The sequence below is a fragment of the Ceratotherium simum genome, chromosome 5, assembly GCF_057802395.1.
Source record: "Ceratotherium simum simum isolate JZ-2026a chromosome 5, ASM5780239v1, whole genome shotgun sequence".
Taxonomy (NCBI): Eukaryota; Metazoa; Chordata; class Mammalia; order Perissodactyla; family Rhinocerotidae; genus Ceratotherium; species Ceratotherium simum.
The window spans coordinates 11,577,568-11,599,456 of NC_141904.1; the positions used below are offsets into that span (position 1 = coordinate 11,577,568).

At 36.4% G+C, this 21,889-nt stretch overlaps 1 protein-coding gene across 4 annotated transcripts in view; it reads left to right on the forward strand.

Annotated features, from left to right (window-relative positions):
- Positions 1-16,886, forward strand: part of XRN1 (5'-3' exoribonuclease 1) — a 116,366-nt gene extending 99,480 nt beyond the window's left edge. The window contains exons 35-43 of one of the 4 annotated variants that reach the window (XM_087430445.1): positions 594-704; positions 860-982; positions 1,432-1,582; positions 3,284-3,465; positions 5,239-5,352; positions 5,445-5,547; positions 10,939-10,977; positions 11,328-11,488; positions 11,973-16,886. In XM_087430445.1, the coding sequence (XP_087286571.1) occupies positions 594-704; positions 860-982; positions 1,432-1,582; positions 3,284-3,465; positions 5,239-5,352; positions 5,445-5,547; positions 10,939-10,977; positions 11,328-11,488; positions 11,973-12,272 (1,284 nt within the window). In that variant the 3' untranslated portion in view covers positions 12,273-16,886. The remainder of the gene's footprint in view (positions 1-593; positions 705-859; positions 983-1,431; positions 1,583-3,283; positions 3,466-5,238; positions 5,353-5,444; positions 5,548-10,938; positions 10,978-11,327; positions 11,489-11,972) is intronic. The other 3 variants (XM_087430446.1, XM_014789045.2, XM_014789047.2) reach the window with 3 other exon arrangements.
- Positions 16,887-21,889: the final 5,003 nt, after the last annotated feature.

The window sequence follows — 21,889 nt, forward strand, 5'->3', positions numbered from 1 at the left end:
ATGCATATTATATTTTAATACAAAGTTTGAAAAAATTAGATCTCTTATAAGCTAGTAATACATTAAATTTATAAAAAATGTCTTACCAGAATATTTGGCACATAACAGATTCTCAGTAAGTGGAACCCATTAATATTTAGATATCAGTCAGTGGTTGAATTATATGACTTCTAAGGCCCTCTCCTTTTGAAACTCTTATGCTATAATTTCCTTTCTTCTAGAAAAGGGATTCATAAACTTTTTGTGCTGTGGACCTCTTTGGTGAAGCTTTTTCTCAGAAAAATGTTTTTAATGCTAAAATAAAACACTTAAGATTTGAAAGAAAATCACTTATATTGAAATGCAGTTAGAATCATCCCTATTGTGGTTTATTGTCTACATTCATAATTTAAGGGAATGCTAAATCTTATTTAGAAGTTAATGAAGATAAAGATGTAATTATTTTCCTCATCTGAGTTTAGGTCCCCTTTTTTTCTTACGGTACAAAAGGGAGAATAGCACATAAAAAAGCTTGTAGCAATTTATTTAGAACATTATTAAGTAGTAACTATAAATTTTATTTGCACAAAAAGCTCATTCTTACTCTTTTATAGACGTTTGGAGGGCCTGCCAAATGTAATATTAAGCTATTGAAGAGAAATGAAAGTGCAGAAGTCTCAGAAAACCAAAAAGTTATGACTGGTTATCCAAATGCTATTGATAAGGTAACAGACCACTTATTCAATTTCTCTTCCCAAACTTTAACACCTGGGAAGATGATTGAGTGAAAATTAAATATATCATTTTCGTACATAAAATTCTCAGCTTTTTCTGTGTTCTTGTACTTTCATCTTCATGCATAAAATATTTATTATTTTAGCATACCCCTGGAATTGAGAACTTTTTAGCATCTTTGAATATCTCCAAAGAAAATGAAGTACAGTCATCTCATCGTGAAGAGCCTCCAAGTGAAGAACTTTTGTCACCACAGTCATTTGCTATGGTTCGTAGTCTGTAGGAGCTTTTGTACTATAGTAATTTCACTATTGTTATGCATACATACCCTATGCAACTGCTAACACACTTTTCTCTCATGTGGACTGGGGTGTTGCATCATTATTGTCATCCTCTGAGGAAAACCAGGCTGCCCTGGGCAGTTTAGCTGTCTTTTTCTTTTTTTCTCTTTACACCATATCTCCCTTGCTTTTCAAACATTACTTCTAGGTGATTTGGCCAAAAGTTAAGCAGAAAAATAAGTGTTATTTCTATGCCAGGAAATGTGGGTAATTTTTTTTTTAACTATAGGCTATTGATTTTCATTATTCTCTATCTGAATGTAGTTAACTTTTAACAATGGAACTCATTAAAAGAAGGATCAATAAGCTCTGTAACTCTGATGTTAACTTTTCTCCTCTGTCCCCACCATATCCATACCAATCATTTTCAAAACAGAAGGGAACACGGATGCTTAAAGAAATTCTAAAAATTGATGGCTTTGACACTGTGGACCATAAGAACGAAATGAAACAGTTTGGTAATGTTTCCTCTAATAGAAGAGATGAATATGGATCTTCCTCACAGCCTAAACCAAATAAGAAATTAAGTAAGTAAACTAAGTACTATTACTAATAACCAATATCTTTTCAAAAATTCAGTTCATTTGTTTTCTTTATCATGGGCTTTTTAAAGATAAAACTACTTTTATTTTTAAAAGAATATAACTAAGAATAACAAATAAGAGTATAACTTTTATGCTTATGTCATTTATATATTAATATAACTGTGTAACCAATAGATCAGTAGTCCCTAAATGTCTTCTTGTGATTACTTAAATATTCTATTACAGATACTCATTGTGCAGATCCTTAGCCTGGAAAGGTTTTCACATTCTTGCTTTTTTCCCTCAGTAATTTAAAAATGATTATATAACCTAAATACATTATTTAACTTTTCTAAAACTCTTTTTTCCTATTTATAAAATGAGAATAGCATTGCAAATGACTGTTGCGATAATTATATGACATGTATAAAGCAGTTAGCACTATGTCTGGCACATTGTAGGTGCCAATAATTGATATTAGTATTATGTTAAAATAATTTGACCAACATAAAAATAGAAGAAGCTATAAAATCAATTAAAAATAATTAATGGAGGCAGACATTAGAAAGTGGGTAGTTACCTTAAATCTGTGAAGCCTATGGCATAACATCAGGCAGTAAATGTTATCATTGCCCCTACCCTCCGTGTCCCCTATGCTTTAGTATTTTGTCTATGTTATTATCTGCAAAAGCCTACCAAGAAGAATCACTAATAGAAAAAGAGGTGGGGACAGAAGTTTCTCAGGGAGGTAAAAAACATTTCTGAATAAGCAGATCTGAGTTTATTAAGGATCGAAATCTGGAACAAAAATCAGAGCCTACCTCCATTTATACTCTGGTAAATATTGGGGTAAATCATTAATTAAAAATTCCAGTAACTATTAAGAAACTATTTATCATGGTGACAGACATGCTATTGAAATAGAGCAAAATAAAATTTTAAAACAAAATTGGATAAAGATGGTCCAACTGTCAAAAACAAGTAACTTTTACTTAATTTCAGTATAGTGAAAAAAATCATACACCTTAGAGTCAAGAGCTCAGAATTAAGCACACGTTACAGAACTAACGAGCTCTGTGACTTTGGGCAAGCCATTTAACCTTTTTCTTACTCTAAAATAGTAAGAAGTTTAGATTCTTTCTTCACTGGGGTTTGCTCTTATTCTCTTAGTGAGTTTGTTGATCATAAAGAATGTGAACTTTCAGAAATTTTTAATCATCTATGTAACAGCACTTAAAAGAAGGAATTTCAGAAAAACTTTTAAGAAGCATCATTTTGGAGCAACAAAAACATGCATCCATGAATCTCAGAATGTAAGATAGAATTTTGAATCCAAAGCCTCAAAACTTAGGAATTAATTATAAACCAGATTAAAAAAAGCCATTTGCTTATTCGAATTTTGCCTGTAACATAACTATGTAGTCATTAAACTCTCAAGATGTTAATTTTTGGCAGTCAGCTGCTTATCATATTTTAAAATCTTTATCTTAATCCTGTATCGTTAATCAGCTATAATCATCTAAAAATATTTATTGAATTCTTAGTAATTTTAGGTAATACTAAATAGTTCTTATATTTGCTTCATGGGAGAGTCTTCTTTTCACCTTTTAACGATTTCCTGCTTGTTTTCTCTAAAACCCTGCAATAATTGCATAGTTCAACATACTTTTTAATATAAATGTGTCCTTTTCTCTTTTTTGGTAGCATCTTATATGAACAAGTCTCACAGTGCTAGTGAGTACCGTAATGCGCAGTCAATGGACAATGTGTGTTGGCCTCCTCCCAGCCAGATCCCTCCTGTGTCCACACCAGTCACCGAACTTTCTCGAATTTGTTCTCTTGTTGGAATGCCACAGCCAGATTTCTCCTTTCTTAGAACACCACAGGTATAGTATACTATTGTTCTATTTACATAAATTCTTTAACACTGAGCATAAATAAATTGACCGAAAATCTTTGGCTAGAGATAATATGATGGGGCTGATTTTTTTGACTTTATGAGCAGCAGATTTATAATTCTTACTCTGGTTGTTCTTTTTATGCATAACCAGAGCCATTTCAAACTTTTTGGTCTTAGAAACTCCCCACTTTTTTTGAGGACCCCAAAGAACTTTTGTTACTGTGTTATATCCATATTTACTGTATTAAAATTAAAACTAAAAAATTTTAAGTATTTATTGTTTATTAAAAATAACTTCAGGGGCTGGCCCAGTGGGGTAGTGGTTAAGTTTGTGTGCTCTCCTTCGGCGGCCCAGGGTTCGCAGGTTCGGATCCCAGGCGCAGACCCATGCACCACTTGTCAAGCCATGCTGTGGCAGGCGTCACACATATAAAGTGGAGGAAGATGGGCACAGATGTTAGCCCAGGACCAATCTTCCTCAGCAAAAAGAGGAGGATTGGCAACAGATGTTAGCTCAGGGCTAATCTTCCTCACACACACACAAAAAAATAAATAACTTCAAAAAAATTTAATGAGAAGAGTGGTATTGCACTACACTTTTGCAAATCTTTCCCATCTCTAGCTTAGTAGAAGCAGCTAGATTTCTCGTATCTGCTTCTTACTGTCAATCTCTTGTGATGTATTGTTTTGGTTGAAATATATGAAAAAAATCTGGCCTCAGACAGGTAGATAGTTAGAAAAAGGGAGAGATTTTAATAGCCTTTTCATATAACTGTGGCTATTCTTTGATACTATACTAAAAAGTGGTATTTTCTTAAAAGTTAGTTGCAATGTAGAATCTGAAACTATATCAATAAACTTTTTGTCTCCTCTATACTTATGAGGAAATGAGAGTGAAAAGGGCAAATAGCATCTTAGTATTATTATGAAAATAGTTTTGACCTCAAGGACCCCCAGAAAGGGTCTCAGGACCTTTGGGTCCGCAGACAGTGGCGTAAGAACCACTGGCTACGAGGAAAATTGTTTTATCCTTTTTACATCCAAGTTCTTGATACATTCTCGCCAAACAGAAAGCAGGATTAAACTAATAATATATAAAAATAGCTACCTTTTGAAAAGTACAATTTTTTAAAACTCTTTTTTGTAAAGGAAAAAAAGTATAATGTAAAGAGTTATAGTTTAAATGTGAATATAAAATTAGTCAGACCCTCTGAGTCTTTTAGATTTTGGCAATTAATTCATATTAGCAAAATATCTGCAATTTAGAGGATGGTATAAAGGAGAGGTCAGCAAATTTTTTCTGTAAAGGGCCAGATAGAAAATATTTTAGGCTTTGTGGGCCATATGGTGTCTGTCACAGCTACTCAACTCTGCAGTTATAGTATGAAAACAGCCATAAGCAATACATAGAGGAATGGACTTGGCTGCGTTCCAATAAAACCTTATTTACCAAAACAAGTGGAAGGCCTAGTTTCCCAACCCTTGCTAAAGAAAAAAGTTTTGCTGGCTTTCATTTGCATTAGGATGCTTGACCCTTCAGCTAGCTTAAAGAGCATTTTATTTTGTAAACATTAAAAGGTAAGGCAACAATTCTAAAGTGTTTGCTTGGCAACTGAAAACTTAAACTGATAGACCTTTTTTGAATTCTTAAATTCTTTTTTACAGAATGTCAGATGAAATTATTCTACTTGTTTAGACTAAGCTTTTGGGGAGAAGATCGACTTCCTAACTTCATAGACATGGGTATTCTCTTTTTTAGACAATGACAGTTTGCCAGGTAAAGTTATCCAATGGCTTGTTGGTGCATGGGCCACAGTGCCATTCTGAAAACGAGGCCAAGGAAAAAGCCGCGCTGTTTGCTTTACAGCACTTGGTGAGACCTGTTCATTCCCTCTCTTCTACATTTTAATTAATCCTTATGGATGTGTTTGTTGCATTATCTTATAACTTGTAATACTTCCATAGGGCTCCTTAGGAGTTAATTTCCCTTTGCCTCCACCAATAATTCCAAATTATCCTCCTGCCGTATCACCCGGAACCATTCCTCCAGTTTTTTCCCAGACTACTGGTAAGATATTTTGCTCTTCTAAATATTTGTTATTAAGTTATTATTTTTAGAAAGTTCTTTTAAGAAGCATCATTTTGAGGAAACCAAAAAATGTGTTTAAACGTCTAGGGAATGTAAGAAGGAATTGTTAGAAGTAAGCCTGAAACCAGAGCCTACAGATTCATTTAGAAATAACCATTCCTCTCCTACAACCTCTGGTGTGGCTGGAGTAGGACAGTTGTTTGTTCTGGACAGCCTCTTTTCCCTAGTAGCTGCCAACAGATGAGTTTGGGTTTAAGTTAAATATCAAAAACACAGCCGGGGCAGGAGGCGGTTGGTGCGGCCCGCTGGCGCAAGTGGTTAAGTGCGCGCAGCCTGGGGTTCACAGGTTCGGATCCCAGGTGCGCACCAACACACCGCTTGTCAAGCCGTGCTGTGGCGGCGTCCCATATAAAGTGGAGGAAGATGGGCATGGATGTTAGCCCAGGGCCAGTCTTCCTCAGCAAAGAGAGGAGGATGGGCAGATATTAGCTCAGGGCCGATCTTCCTCACACACACAAAAAAAACTACAGCCGGGGGGGAAAGAAACAGAGGTGAAGGAAATAAAAAGCAGATAAGGCTTTGAAGGTGGGGATGTGAAAGAAGCTGCCCTTGACAATGAGAGAAATGAAGCGTGGAGGGTTTTTAAGCTTACTATATAGTTTCTGAATATTCTCTCATAATTGTTTTCCTCTTTCAAGCGTAGTGCCTGAGTTATCAAGCAGGTGGCTCCCTTCTTCCTTTAGCCAGTTGGTGACTTCCTAATGTGCTGGGGGAATGGAAAGGTCACTGTGGAATCAGGACTCTCTTTTTGTCCAGCCTCTTTTATTGGCTGACTTTGAGAAAATCATGCAACTTCTTTGGGACTCCATTTTTTTATTTATACTAGACAGTGTCCAGGATCTCTTTGAGACTAACATTTGGTAATTTTATAATTCTAAATCTTAAGTTCATTAAACATTTCTTTTATCACTCCTTTTTCGTAATAGTAGTTGGCTTCTTCATATCCTAAATCATTATCATTTTAAAATCAATAATTTGTTTATTTAATGTTTAAAAAGTTATTTTTCGGGCCGGCCCCGTGGCTTAGCGGTTAAGTCCGCGCGCTCCACTGCTGGCGGCCCAGGTTCGGATCCCGGGCGTGCACCAATGCACCGCTTCTCGGGCCATGCTGAGGCTGCGTCCCACATACAGCAACTAGAAGGATGTGCAACTATGACATACAACTATCTACTGGGGCTTTGGGGAAAGAAAAAAAAAAAAAGGAGGAGGACTGGCAATAGATGTTAGCTCAGAGCCGGTCTTCCTCAGCAAAAAGAGGAGGATTAGCATGGATGTTAGCTCAGGGCTGATCTTCCTCACAAAAAAAATAAAAAAAATAAAAAGTTACTTTCCTGAGTCTACTATATGCCAGGTATTGTTCCAGGAGCTCTACATAGCTAATCCTGACTATAAACATTAGAAAGGTTAATTATTCTCATTAAACAAGCTATCTCTTCTGTTTGCCTAAACTCCATTAAACTGAATAATAAATGATTTTAAAAGTGCAAGGCTCCAAGGACAAAGAGATGAGAGAAGAAATATCAGCAAATTAGAGTTTTGAAAAGAGTTTGTGATGAGAAAAGCAACTGAAGAAGTCATAACCAATTTGCAAGGCAGGGTTGAGCTACAAACCAAAGTGTCTGTAGAAGAGGATACAAATGAGCTGATGAGCAGGTTGTCCCTCGCCATTCCCAAGAGATTCAGAACTTGGAAGTATCAGAAGCTGTCAGAGCTTCAGATGAGGCATGGACTGAAAAGAAGGGGATTGGTTCAAAGTCTGTATGTGGAGTGATGGAATCCCTCTCCAGATCCCTGCCCTGCACAGCCAGGCAGTTGCCTGTTCAGGGAAAGACTGGAGGTATGTTCTCCAGAGGGCTCCCTAGATACTGGGGCACCAGGCACAGAGTAGAGAATGAGATATTAGGCTGAAAACTGACATTAAGGTAAAGTGCCTTTTCCCCAACTAATTCCTAGATTATAGCCAGCCATAGCCCCCCAGATAGGAAGTTGGAAGATGGTTCTTTTGAGAAATTCATTAAATTTCAAAAGACTGGCTCACTACCCAATCATCCTAGACAGAAGCCCTCAAGTCATCTAACCTATTCCCTCCCCACACAGACACTGCTTCAAGTCACAGTTTTAGTGTCGTGCTCTTTAATATGAATAGATATTAGACTGTGAGAGACCACTGGACATTTTAGGAAAAATCTGTAAAATTAAAAGAAAGAGCCCAAAACGAAGAGAAATGAAAGGGACCTGGAAACAGAGATAATGTAGGAAATAAGGACTTCAAAGACAGCTATAGTTAATATTCTTAGTGAGATAAAACAGTATTGCAACCAAAAACTAAGAACAAGAATGTATGGAAAAAAGAATAATTGGAGAGCAAGAATTAAATTTTTGAGTCTAAATTTTAAAATTCAGTAAATAAAGCCCTAGCAAAGCCAAGGAAATCTCAGGAAGAAGAGCAAGATAAAAGGTGGAACCTAAGAAAGAAGGGAGATTTAGAGGAACAGTGCACAAATCCAACACTCATCTAATTGGGGTTCTGGAAAAAGAGACCAGGGATAATGGAAAGGAGGAAAGTATCAAGGAAATTAGATAAGAACTTTCCTCAAACTAAAGGACATGCATCTCTAAACTGAAAGGGCCACCAAATGCTTATAGCACAGTGAATGAAAAGAGAGACAGATTGCCTTGAAATTCAGAATACCGTTGATAAAGAGATGGTCCTAAGAGGTCAGAGAGGAGGGGGATATGCATATAAAAGATCAAGAATCAGAATCGTATTGCACTATTTAACAGAGGCTAGAAGGCAGTTGAGCATTAAACGCCTCAAAATCCTGAGGCAGAATTAGTTTCATCTTAGATTTCTCTGTATAGCCAAACTATGAATCTAATACAAGAGTAGAATAAAGACTTTTTCAGACGTGCAGACTTACTTCTCATGCACCCTTTCTTAAGAAGCTACTGGATTATATGTTCCAACAAAACAAAACAGTAGTTAAAAAAGAAAGAAAACAAAAGCATGAGATTAAATCACAAGAGATCTAGTATACTTATACAATGAATGGAAATCCCAGAATGCCAGCTGCTCAGTAGGTCTAGAAAGGAACTAGTCCCGGTTGGAAGAGCAGAGGTAGCATTTGGAAAAATATTAAGGATAGGTACTTAGAAGACTAAAGTGCTTTTAAAAGATAATTACTTTTAAAGGATAATTATTTTTAAAAGAGTAAAAAAAGTGTTACAAGAAAAAAAAACAGAGTACCTCACTTGGCTCTGCAGTGACAATATGTACACAGCCACATACCGTAAACACTGCTTATATATTTAAACAGATATTGTGATATACTTACATTAGAAGGACAGGGCAAGTAGTGAGGGGTGGGATAAAAGAACTGAAATTTGATCTGTCTTAATAGGAAGTCAGTAGATCTAAAACGGCCTAAAGTTGAAAAATCACTAACTAGTAGTATAAGCAAATTATTGAACAGTAGGCAAAAAAACAGCTAAAACAGATAAAGCTGGGATGGAACAGGTGACTGCTGTATTATGTTGAAAACCTTTTTTATTACAGTGTGTATGTAGTACTTTGATTGTTTTAAAAAATGTAATTTGTCTAAGGTCATAACTTACTAAGTGGCAAAACTGGCATTCAAACCCAAGTCTATCTAATTCCAAAGCCTGTGCTTTTGTTACTGTACTACACTGGCACTCCTTTCCCTGTATAAACAATGTTTTGGTCATAAAATTTTTATGACATAATGGATCTGATGTTTTCATATAGCTCAAGGTAGTAAGTGCACTATAACTTGCAAAATCTAATTTGACCGATTCTTCACTTTCAAGAATGAATCCAGTAACTATATATAAATTAATTTTAAGTAATTAGTATATGTAGGTTACCTAACCGTGTACCCACAAGCTTCTCTAAAAAAAAAAATCTGTCAAAAATAAATAAATAAATAAATAAATCTGTCTTATGAGAATATATTATATATAAAAGGAATGATTGTTTTCACCATTCTCAATATTTTGTAGCTTGATATTTTTACCTTTTTCATGTTGATTATTGTATTTATGTTTATTATTGTATCATGTTTATTAGTATAGTCATACTTACCAAGAATTTTAAGGTTATAATTGGAATTCTTTTGGTCTTGTAATAGGTGCTGTCCAATGTTCTAATTAAAATATGTGATATAAGTAAAAGCCAAGAGATTTGAATGGTAATCAGGAGAAAAAAACTTAAGCATCAGATTAACATTTTAAAGTTATTTTTTAGATTTCTATTTTATGGTATGAAATAGTCCCAATGGAGGAAATGTATTTTATATTTAAAACAGTGATTTATTGGGGAAATTGTGAAGCTGACCTATGCATAAGATTAACATAGCATCTTTTAAATAGATGTTAACGTTATGACTGCCACCAAAGTTGCTTATAGATAGTATCAAGACCTAATTTTCTAAATCTTATTAGTGTTTTTCATATTAAAAGTTTTCTTTATCCTGGGATTTGTGCATATGTAATTCATAACACAAAAATACGTTATGATTCTTCTCTCCTGATCCCAAAATTTCTTAAGTGGCTTCATTTTATTTAAGCTATATTATCTTACAGGTCTGGCTGCCTTTTTCTCTCTCTGAGAGGTTTGAATGCACTGCATGTCTTCTGCAGTGGCAGTGTGCTGGTGCCTCAACTGTCATTGTTTAATGCAGTGGTTCCAGATGCTGCACTGATGCTGACTATCTGCGTAAGAATCACCTGGGGAGCTCGTTGACAATACAGATTCCTGGGCCTCTCCGAGTCTGGTCTACTAGGTATGAGGCCATGCCCAGGAACCTGTATTTCACAAGCTCCCCGGGTGACTGAGATACACAAATCAGGTTTGCATACCACTGTTTCAGTGAGCTTTTATTTTATTTTATTTTATTTTATTTTTTGTGAGGAAGATCAGCCCTGAGCTAACATCTGCCAATCCTCCTCTTTTTTTGCTGAGGAAGATTGGCCGTGGGCTAACATCCATGCCCATCTTCCTCCACTTTATATGGGACGCCGCCACAGCATGGCCTGCCAAGCGGTGCATTGGTGCGTGCCCAGGATCTGAACCGGCGAACCCCAGGCCGCCGCAGTGGAGCGCACACACTTAACCGCTTGTGCCACCGGGCCAGCCCAGCCCCTCAGTGAGCTTTTAATAAGAAATAAAATGTAAATTAAAAAAAAAAATCCTTGAATTACAAATATTAGAATAGGGAAAAGAAGGATTCTACGTGTCATATGAAAGTGATCAGATTTCAGTATTTGAGCTTTTTCGGTTTTTTTTTGTAGGCTGGGATCACTATGGAAGCAACTTAGCATTGGGGGCAGGTGAGTGAGATCCTTAAGATTTCTCTCTTTGTGCCCTGGCTTTTCTCCCTCAAGGGACAGTTTCGTGACCCTTTTATTATTTATTTAAACAGTATTACAAATATTCCTAAAGCTCATATCAGTATAAGGTACTAGGGGCCTTTGTAGGCCAGATGGCATAATGATAAGCTGACTTCTGTAGGTAGTTCACAGTCCTAAGGGGGCTCCTAAGGTTGAATGTTGTAAGCAAGATTAATCATAAGTGTATGCCCTTTGCAAAGTGAAAAAAGGGTAACAGAAGGAGGTCTTAAACTTCAGGGTTTTGATGATACCATTTTACTAAAAGAGAAATTTTCCATGATTTTCAACAGCTAATATAATGCCTCCATCATCTCATCTCTTTGGCTCACTACCATGGGGACCACCAGTGCCAGTTCCTGGGAAGCCTTTCCATCATACTTCATATTCTGGGACCGTGCCCATGGCTGGGGGAATGCCAGGTGGTGTGCACAATCAGTTTATACCTCTACAGGTGAGACCTAGAAAGAGAATTATTATATTTTTAAGAGAATTAATTTTTTTAATTCTCAAAGACCATTGATAAAAATTTGTTTATTCAATAATTATTTATTCAGTGCCAGCTGGAAGCCCAGTACTGGGTTCTGGGTGCTGAGAATATATTATAACCAGTGATGACCAGTCTGACCTCATCCCTGCTGTCTGAGTTTGTGTTCTAATAAATAATAATAATTGCAGTGAGTAATAATATCCTTTTCTAGCTCAAAATGATTTAAAATCAGGAATATAAATTTTCTTTATATTTAAGTCATGGAGAATTTTTAAATATTTTATTCATAACTAAATTCCTTGAATTTCTCAAGTGTGATTTGGAGATTATAAGTAGAAGTCACAAGTGAGCAGTAATTAACAAATATTAGCAGCATGGTTTATAGTATTTTCTGATACTAGCTTTTTTTGCCTACATTGTTAATTAATGATGCTTTTATTCCTCAAAGGTTACTAAAAAGAGGATTGCAAACAAAAAGAACTTTGAGAATAAGGAGGCCCAGAGTTCTCAAGCTACCCCCCTTCAGACTAGCCAGCCAGGATCTTCCGATGTCACCAAAGTGATTCCACAGGGGAGTTCATCAGCTTCCTTAAAGTCCTCTCAGATCACTCAACCTGCATCTTCTCAAGTTGAAGCTGCCTCCCAAGGCCGTAGTATGTCTCACCATAAGTCAACACCAAGCTCTTCTTCAAGAAGAAAATCAAGAAAGTTGGCTGTCAATTTTGGCGTTTCTAAACCTTCTGAATAAATTTGGTACTTGGAATTAAATTAATTTCTTTCTTTTCCACACACCTTTTTATAAATCCATATCTGTGTCTCAAAAAAATTAGAATCTGCTATTTTAAAGTAATGTTTCAATTGAAAATTTTTAATTTTTTAGTTGTCAGGCACTTTTCATGCTGTTTAAAAGACTATCAAATTGTGCATCTTAAATATGTGCAGTTTGTTTTACATCAATTATACCTCAATAAAGCTGTAAAAAAAAAAAAAGACTAAATTAAACCTTGTGTTAAAATAGTATCAGTGGACTAAGCATTAAAATGTACCACTCTAACTGTTGGCCTCATCCTTAGAAGCATCCTGAACTATGAATTAGACATCATATTGCAATAATAATAAACATTTTTTACACTATCATTGAGGAATAATTAAATGGAGCATGAAAATTTGGCCTCAAGTATAATTTACTGAATGTGGATTTTATTTCTCTTTTTAATGATGTAACAGAATTGTCAGGAGAATGGCTTTTATTTGTAAGTATTTTAACTTGTGTTCTGTTGTCTCCGAGGGTCCTCGAGACCTGCCGTGAATGATCACACTTGTGGTGGTGCTGCCAGTTCTGCTTTATCCTAAATTTGTACCAAAGCAACTTTAGAATACTGAGCAGAATATTTCATTTAACTGCTTAAAACTATAAATAGCAATCAGATTTGAGTAAGTAATTACAATTTTTTAGATTCTTCAAGAACCAGCATTAGTAATTTCTAATAAAATTGTTTCAAAATCTACAGGGTATAATGATTAAAAATTAAACTTCTAATGAAATAAAGTTCAAAATATTAATCATTTTAATTAAAATAAATTATGTTATTCTTTTATATAGCTTTTTACCTGCTTCCTTAAGCATATGTGAGAGCTCCGTTGTTGGTCCATGTGTAGTGCTTCCTGGAACAAATGAAACTCTAAATTTTTTTTAATTCCAAGCTGTGCTTTAATATAGGCACAATCACTTTGTGATGTACATTATTTACACGACAAATGCCTGTCTCATTCTATTTCCGTATTTTTAGCTTTATGCTGAACTGTTCAGTGACTCTGTCATTTTGTCTTTGCATGTCATGTGTGGGTGGATATTGTTCAAGCTGTGGCTGTTGAAATTATTTTAGAATTTATGAAAATTTCTCAGTGGTACCAAGGCCTGAGTTTTTATATATATATTTACCCTTTAGTTTTTGTGATATGCTTATATTTTTAAGGAAGTAAATTATCATACTTTTTTAAAAGTAGAAACCATAATCTTTATATGGAGCTGCTTATTATATCCAGTTTCATTTAGCTCCTTGAAAACTCTGCTGAGTCTTAAAGTAGTCTGTTTGTTTTAAAAAATGCTGGTATTGAACTAAATGGATTCCTTTCCCTAACTGCTGACTTCAGAGTTTCTCTAAATGTTAATAGGATATTTGTATATTAGTAGTGCCTTTAATATAAGAGATAAATATTCATTATCTGTCATTTATTATAGTCTTGTGAGTTTCTGTGATTTTATTTTCTATTAATTTCCTAGATTCAGATGTTCATCAGTTCCCAACATTTCCTTGTTGGGAATGTTTGTTTATCTGGTGTTTATCAATGTTTGTTGGTAGTGGGATCTTCAGTAATGAGGCTCAAGTAATTGTCAGTGTTTGTCCTTGCTGCATCACAAACTCTCGATTTGTTTTAAAAGGAAACATCTATTATGGAAATGCAATACGAAAAAGTTCAATTGTGACAGTCATGTTCCGTTAACCTCTTACTACTTCCATGTATAATGTTTCTCACCGTACATAACTGTATAAACTCCAGCATTCAAGAATTGCCTCACTCCTGTGTGATCACTCCGTGAACAGTGTACAGCCCACATCTTTTTTAGAGCACAGAGGAAGGAGCACATGCCGTCTTCTGAAAACTCCAAGAAAAATTTCAGTAAGCATAGTGCCGCTGAACCCATAAGGATATTTCCCCAGTGTTTGAGCAAAGCAAGCTGACAGTTCTATATGGATGGGCAGTAAAAGTGTTTTCTCTTCATTCCTTCTTCTCTTTTTTCTAAACATATTATTCTAAAGGTCAAGATTGAAGAGGGATTACAATAGGAGACAGCTCCATAATGACTAGATCGTGCTTGGGTGTTTATCTATATTCTTTTCCCCCTGTAAACCTATTCCAGATGTGGGCCTAAGATCAATAGGGGATGGGTCCTCCCTCCTGTTTTTATCTCATGATAATCTTGAGGAGACTGGATCCATTGATAGTCTGGGAAACTTATAATTTTTTTGTTTTGGATGATACAGACTCAGACCACCCGGAAGTTTAGAAATACACCCATTCAACCGTTGAATCTGCTAAGGACTCTGAAAACTGTGGACGATAAGGGGTACAGAAGAGCAGATTCCCCAAATTGCTTCAAGTTTCCACATAACTAGCAGTTAAATCTAAATATCCTTGCTCAATAATTTTTTTCTTTGTTTTTGAGCACATTAAGTGAATTTTGCAGATTGATCCTTCCAGTCTCATTCTTCCTTTTCACAATTTCCTACATTACCTGATCATTACCTAAGTTTTATAATTTAACAGAATGTATTAATTGATTTAAACGTCATATAGACTAAAGTCTTAAACATCTGAGACTCATTTGCATGAAAAATTAATTCCACCTCTGTGTGTACCTTGGTTTCAATTTAAGACTGTCCTTGCTTTTCAGAAGGATAAGTAGTTTTTTTAGAACTAAAAAAGATAAGGAGATTTTTTTTTTCTCCGTGAGAGAGATGAAGAACTCTTGATGCAGGGTTTTTTTGTTGTTTATTTCCTTTTCTATGATCTGATATTTACTTTGGTTTTAGATTGATATTTCCAAACTAATCTAGATTCTTAACTTTAAGGGTGGGGAGGGCAACGAAGCAGGTGGTTGGGAGAAGGGAATCCCTTAAATAAGACATATCCACTCACTGCGTTTTCATATGTTTCTGGCTCAAGGAAATAAAGAAGCTGTGGAGTCTTATGTATCCACTCACTTTTTAATCATCTGTTCTATATGTATTAATGTCACACATTTTCATAGTGATCATCTGATTTTTAACTTAAGATAATTAGAGCTGTCCAGATCTCCACTGAGGTTAGTTCTAACACGCTGCTTCTCATTGTTCAGAGCATCTCTTCTAAAGCAACTGTGTACAATTTCCCACCTTTGTGAGCTTACTATATTTCTTAGTACCATCTTGCTTTTAAATTGCGTTTTTGCTGTAGAGGAGAATTAATTTATTGGAGAGAATTTTTTGTGACAGGCATTCTCTACCTTTTAAAAAAAAATAGATCACAGAAGTTCCCTTATTTTTCTAGAGCTAATGATAGTACTCACACTGGCAGTGTTCTTTATGTACGTTTTGTAAGCTTTATCAGTGAAACAGTCTTTTCGGCAGAAGGTTTCTTTCCTAGTCAGGATAAAGCTTAAAACTCCAGAAATGAATATTTTTCAGACTGACCTAGTTCATATTTCCATCAGCCCTCTCTATCTTCTGCCAGGGAGTAGAAAGAGACAGTGTTGAAACAGATGGCAACAGGGCTGTGCCGACAGAGGGCGGAAGTGTGACTGCTACCATACTGAGGTAACAACCCAGACATCACTGATCCTTCTTTTAGAGAGAGAAAAATACATGTATAAAATAGTTTCAGTAGTTCAGAATATCAGCAACCCATAGCTGCTTTCGTGTATGTGTGTGTGTGTGTGAACCAACAGTGATGCCTTGCTCAGTCAATGCATTCAGCCATCTCAAGTGCAATTTGTGATGGAGACTCGGGTTTCCAAAAAAGTTTTACATAGTTAAACTTGTAAAAATTATTTTTTTTCCAACACTACACCCATTGCTATTGATTATTTCAGCAATTGGTGTACTATTAAATTGCCTAGGCCAAATAATTAAGTTTCGGTAGATGTTTTAGTTATTTGAAGCCAAATTCTCATACCGTTTCTCATGAAATAATGAGTGAGAATTTGGTCCACAGTTTGCTTTAAGTTATTTTATTCCTTTGGTTCCCTTACAGTTAAGGGGCTTTTTTGTTTGTTTGGGGTGGGGGTTTTTTTTTGCCTCAAGTCTCTGACATTTTCTTTTGCCTGCACCCAGTTGCTTCTTTGAGTGTGCTCATCTATTTTGATATATGAGTAGTAGATGGTGTGCTGTATCATCAAAGTGATCAAGATTTTGTTCATTTAAACAATATAATTAAGTATAATTCGTACATATGTATCTTAATTCATTGCTTTTATCACATAACTATTTTATAAGTAACTGGAATTTTTCATTAGATCTTATACAGAGCAGTATTTTATTAAAGATTCAAAAGGGAAGACTTTTGTGTGCTCATTTTGTAGTTTTTGTTTTTTAAATATCTTTACATTGTCTGCAATTAAAGTGTTTTAAACTTGCATTGGAATGGACTCTGAATGTATTTTTGTGTTAAGTTGTACATTTGTAGATTTCTAGCATGAAGTTAGCCTCAAAATATTGTGCAAAAGAATTTTAAAATTTAAGAGTCAGTGAAAGAGTTTAAACCTCTCTACATGTTAAATGCTATCTGGATTTTAATTAAACACTTGAGAATGATTTCACAAGCTGTTCTTGTATGTTTGCGTTAATATCAAAAGTAGAAACATTACAGTATTCACTTAAACCCGATACCCTTTTATATCTGTGTTCAGAATCTATGTCGGGGCCAGCCTGGTGGCGCAAGCGGTTAAGTGTGCGCGCTCCGCTGCGGCGGCCCAGGGTTCGCCGGTTCAGATCCCGGGCATGCACTGATGCACCACTTGGCAGGCCATGCTGTGGCGGCGTCCCATATAAAGTGGAGGAGGATGGGCATGGATGTTAGCCCAGGGCCAATCTTCCTCAGCAAAAAAGAGGAGGCTTGGCAGATGTTAGCTCAGGGCCGATCTTCCTCACACACACAAAAAAAGAATCTATGTCATTTAGAGTAAATTGAGACAGCATGATTGGTAGAAAAAGTCTGAATTGTAGATTCAGATGGCCACTGTTTAGAACTAGCTCTGCTTCTTACTAGTTGTAAATAAGTCATTATCATATTAGCATTGGCAAGTTATGTAAGGTCTCAGCCTCAGTTTCATCTCCTAAAGAAAGAAAACAACACCCTTTCTGGTGTTAATATGTATAAAACACATTAAAATTCTTTTGGATGGATAGATGGATGGATATGTAATAAAGCAAGTATAGTGAAATGTTAATAGTAGAATCCAGGTGGTGGGTGTGTGGATGTTCACTGTATAATATTTTAAACTTTGTTATCAGAAAATTTTCATAATGGAATGTTGGAAAAAAGAAACAAGGTGTCTGGTGCTGTCAGTGTTGATCAGCTAGGATCTTCAGCACTGGCTCTTGTTCTGCCAGGCTTTTTAGAGAAGCAGGTAGGCCTAGGGAGGCGAAGAGCAGTGAGCGGCAGAGCACGCCAAGTTCCAGAGAGACTTGTCGAGGGAAGAAGGCAAGCTTCAGAATGATGCATAAAGCGTGATGCCATTTATGTAAAACAAAAACAGTTTTAAGTAGTTATACGTGCAGATAGTGTGTGCAGCATCAAAGAAGGCCGAAAGGGTACAACCACATGCTCACAGCAGTTGTCTCTGGAAGATGGTCAAAGAGATTTTACTCTTACCTGTCATGCTTTAAACATTTGTAGGAAATGTAGCACGTATTACTTGTATAATTAAAAATTAGTTTAAAAAGTGTTTAAATTAAAATTAGTTTAAAAAGTAAATGAGAACGTTGGTTTGGGTACTGTTATGAGAGGTTCGGGGATTCGATCGGAGACGTAAAAAAAACTTTCCACTCCAAACAAATGGACTGAAGGTATATTTTATTGTATAGAGGATAGTAAAGGCGATAGTCCGCAAACAGATCCGAATAGGTCAAATAATAAGAGGGAAAAAACATCAGCTCGACTGGAAAGGGAAAACATCCACATCGGCTGAGATAGCAGCAGATCCGAATAGGTCATATAATAAGAGGGAAAAACATCAGATCGATCGGAAAGGGAAACACCAGATCGACTGAAGGGAAATGACACAAATCAACCGGGAAGAGAAACACCAGGTTGACGGAAAAGAGAACATATCAGATCAATTACTTCACAGTAAATCACTCACAACATCCACGCCCCACTGCCGGGAGAGGCCTGTCAATCGACACGGCTGGGCAAGGATCACACGTCCTGGGCAAGGCGTCCCTTCCACAGGTGGAACTCTCACTGGGTCTCAGTCTCCAGCAGTTTATATAAGCAGTTACAGAGTTTGCAGAGCAAGCATCTAGTGTTCCCATGCACAAATGGTTATCAGTGGCATACGTGCACTGAGCCCCTTGGCTAATGTCCCAGCCCAGTAGTTGTGTACGTGCATCGTTCTCTTTGGTTATCGTCTTAGCCCGGCACAGATGGCCAGTCCATCCCGTACTACGACGCTCCAAGAGCCTTGAAATGTTACAACTTGCAACTCTCTCCATGGGACAAGGGCCAGTTCCCACTACGCAGAAAGCAGCTTTTATATTTCTTTTTGTGCTGGTGGCTGTAGGTCAATGGAGCGGCCAAACATGGCTGTACTCATGTCATGACAGGGACCCAACAGACCTCTTTTCAATTCCAGCTCAGCTACATACTATATCTTTGAGCAAGTTAACCTCTTTGTGTCTTAATTTCTTCATTTGTGAAATGAGTTAATAGTATATTTATATTATTATTAATGTTTTGAGGATTGAGAGTGTTATATAAAGTGACTGGTGCCTGTACTACCGATAACAGTAGTAACTGTTATTATTACTGAGCCTTGAGCCTGAAACTTGAGTGATGTATTCATGGAGACATAATTAATGATGTGACTTGTGCCTGTGAGCAATACAATTGTAAAGCCCTGCAACTGATACAGTGGAGAAATTCATATAGAGAGTGTTGCCTGACAAGAGCTGTGGCCTTCTGTAGAACAAAGCAACTAACCATGGCAACCTAGTAGGGAGGGAGCTGGGGAACGAATACTATGATCTCCTTTTTTCCTCCCTGCTGGTGCCTTCTATTGGCCAAACCCAACTGAGTATACTTAGGGCGAGGGAGCCTTTTGATGGAGTCCATGCAGATCAGCCTCCCAAGACACAGACCAGAATGGAGAAGGATAGAGAGTGAATCTGGAAGGGTAAAAAAAAAGATCCACAGTATAGAATTGATACATTGGGTCAACCATGGAGTTTTATATGGTTATAATAATGGAAACACCAAATAGAGATCTAAACAAAAATCATGTTATAACTGTATTAGGAAGATGGAAAGGGTGCACATATATGGTGGTGGTGGATGGAAATGTGTGTGTACCCTTCCATGATGAAAGTCAATAGGTCATGCCCAAAACTGAAAAACAAAGTATGTTACTTGTAGAAGGAAACACAAAAAGATTTAATGTGACTGCCTAAAATAAAATGAAATAAAACTATAAAGGAATTGATCAAGACCTCTCATGCTTCTCAGTCCTAACATCTTATTATCTCATGGTCCATAGGTGGAAAATGGTACATTTGACTAGTGAAACCTCTACCTCAGGAATGATTCGGAAATTAAAAATCTATAAATTAGATGTTCTCATAGTCACAAAATATCACTCCATGAATTACTTATTAAGTACGAAGGGGAGAACGTACCTTCATAGTGTGGAGATCCGGCAGTCACTATCTGAAGCAAGTGGTCAACTTGGCAATAGTTGCCACTAGTAGTAGGGAAGAACTGCCATTATATACTTCTTGATGTGATGCGGGGGGGAAGGACACAACATCTCCAGTGTGGTGTTCTTGCCAAAAATGCTTGTCCTGACTCTAATGAAGGGAAACAGACAAATGTGAGATTTATGGTACAAATTTAGGCCAGACAACTGGCCTGTTCAAAGGGACATTGGGGGCAGAGGGGACTGGGAGAGATTCAAGAAACCTAACAGTTACATGCAATGTGTGAACCTTGATAGGATCTAGGTTAGGAAAAAATAACATTTATAAGATGTTTTATGGAACAATGGGCAACTTTGAGTATGGATCATATTATTGAATTAGTGTCAGTTTTCTCAAGCGTGGCAATGATGTTGTAGTTATGCAAGAATTGTTCTTATTCTCGGAATATGCATGCTGAAGTATTCAGGAGTAACGTGTCATGTGTCTGCCGCTCCCTTTCAGATGGTTGGGCATAAGGGAAGTGTAGAAAAAGATGGAATGAGTGTGGTAAGCTGTCAACAATAGCCCTTTAGAAGAGGAGGATACAAGTATGAATACTTGAAAACTGTTCTTTCAACTTTTCTGCAGGTTCAAAAAAAATTTTTTTAAGAGGAGGAACAAATGTGAGGATGGGTGGGCTGCTGTGTTTCATGATAAGCCTTGTTGATTATTTGACTCTATAAACTACATACCTGTTTAATAAGAATAAAAACTAATAAAATAAGGCTAATAGAAGAAATATTACAATTTTGAAAAATATTGTATAATTATCAAATCAGTTATTTGGAAATTAGTACTTTTTAAATTTGGCAGTTGAGTCTTAGGGCTGGAATTTACTTGGAGAACCTCTCAGCCTACCTCCTCCACTGTAGAGATGAATACACTGAGGCTCAGGCGAGTTAAGTGACCTGCCCAAGGTCAGAGCCGAGTCGAGGCCAGATCTCCGCACCTGTGTTCCAATAATCTTTCTTTATATACCATATATAACACTGCTGCATAGTGAGTAAACAGCTGTTCAGTGATCTGTGCTCTTTCCTAAGAAAGATAACAACCATGAGTGAAAGCGTAGGAAGAAGGGAAAACGGGAAGCTAAAAAGAGCACAGTTGGTTACTGGCTAGGAAGGGAAATTGAGACAGACATTGCAGAATGGTTACTCTCAGGCGATAAAGAATTCATTCTACCAAGTTGGAGGGTTTCATCTGTTCACACTGTAGCTGCCTATTAAAGTTCAGTAATTGATACTAAGGAGCTTGTAAGCCTTTGGCCCCCAACATTTGGCCCAGCTGTCAGAACTCAGCACAGTGAAGACTGACAAAGAATCTTTGTTGCTGCTCGTGGTCATCACTGAGATTTTTAGACAGTTCTTAGCATTTGGGGTACTTGACCTGCTTAAAAAAATATCTGAGCAATTTCCTTGCCAAGTTTTAAGACTCCAAACAATAAGAAAAATAGGTTTGATGATGTATATTTTATTATTTATTTTCCCATATATTTTATTATAAAAAATTTCCAAACACACATAAAAGGTAAAAAAAATACTTCAGTGAACATGCATATACACACCACCTAAATTTTACCATTAAGATTTTACTATTTTTACTTTATCATATATCTATCCATCTCTCTTTCCATTTAATGATCTATCTTATTTTTGTATGCATTTCAAAGTAAGTTGCAGACATCAGTATACTTTCCCCCAAATGCTTCAGCGTGCATATTGTCTATGCAAATAACCAATAATGAATCTATAAATCAAAATTGGGTGAGTTTATTATGAGCCAGGCTCATAATAGTGAGGACTATAGTGCAGGGCCTTCCTTCCCCAAGGAAGGAAGGGCACCAAAGAAGTGCAGTGTATAGAGTGGTTAT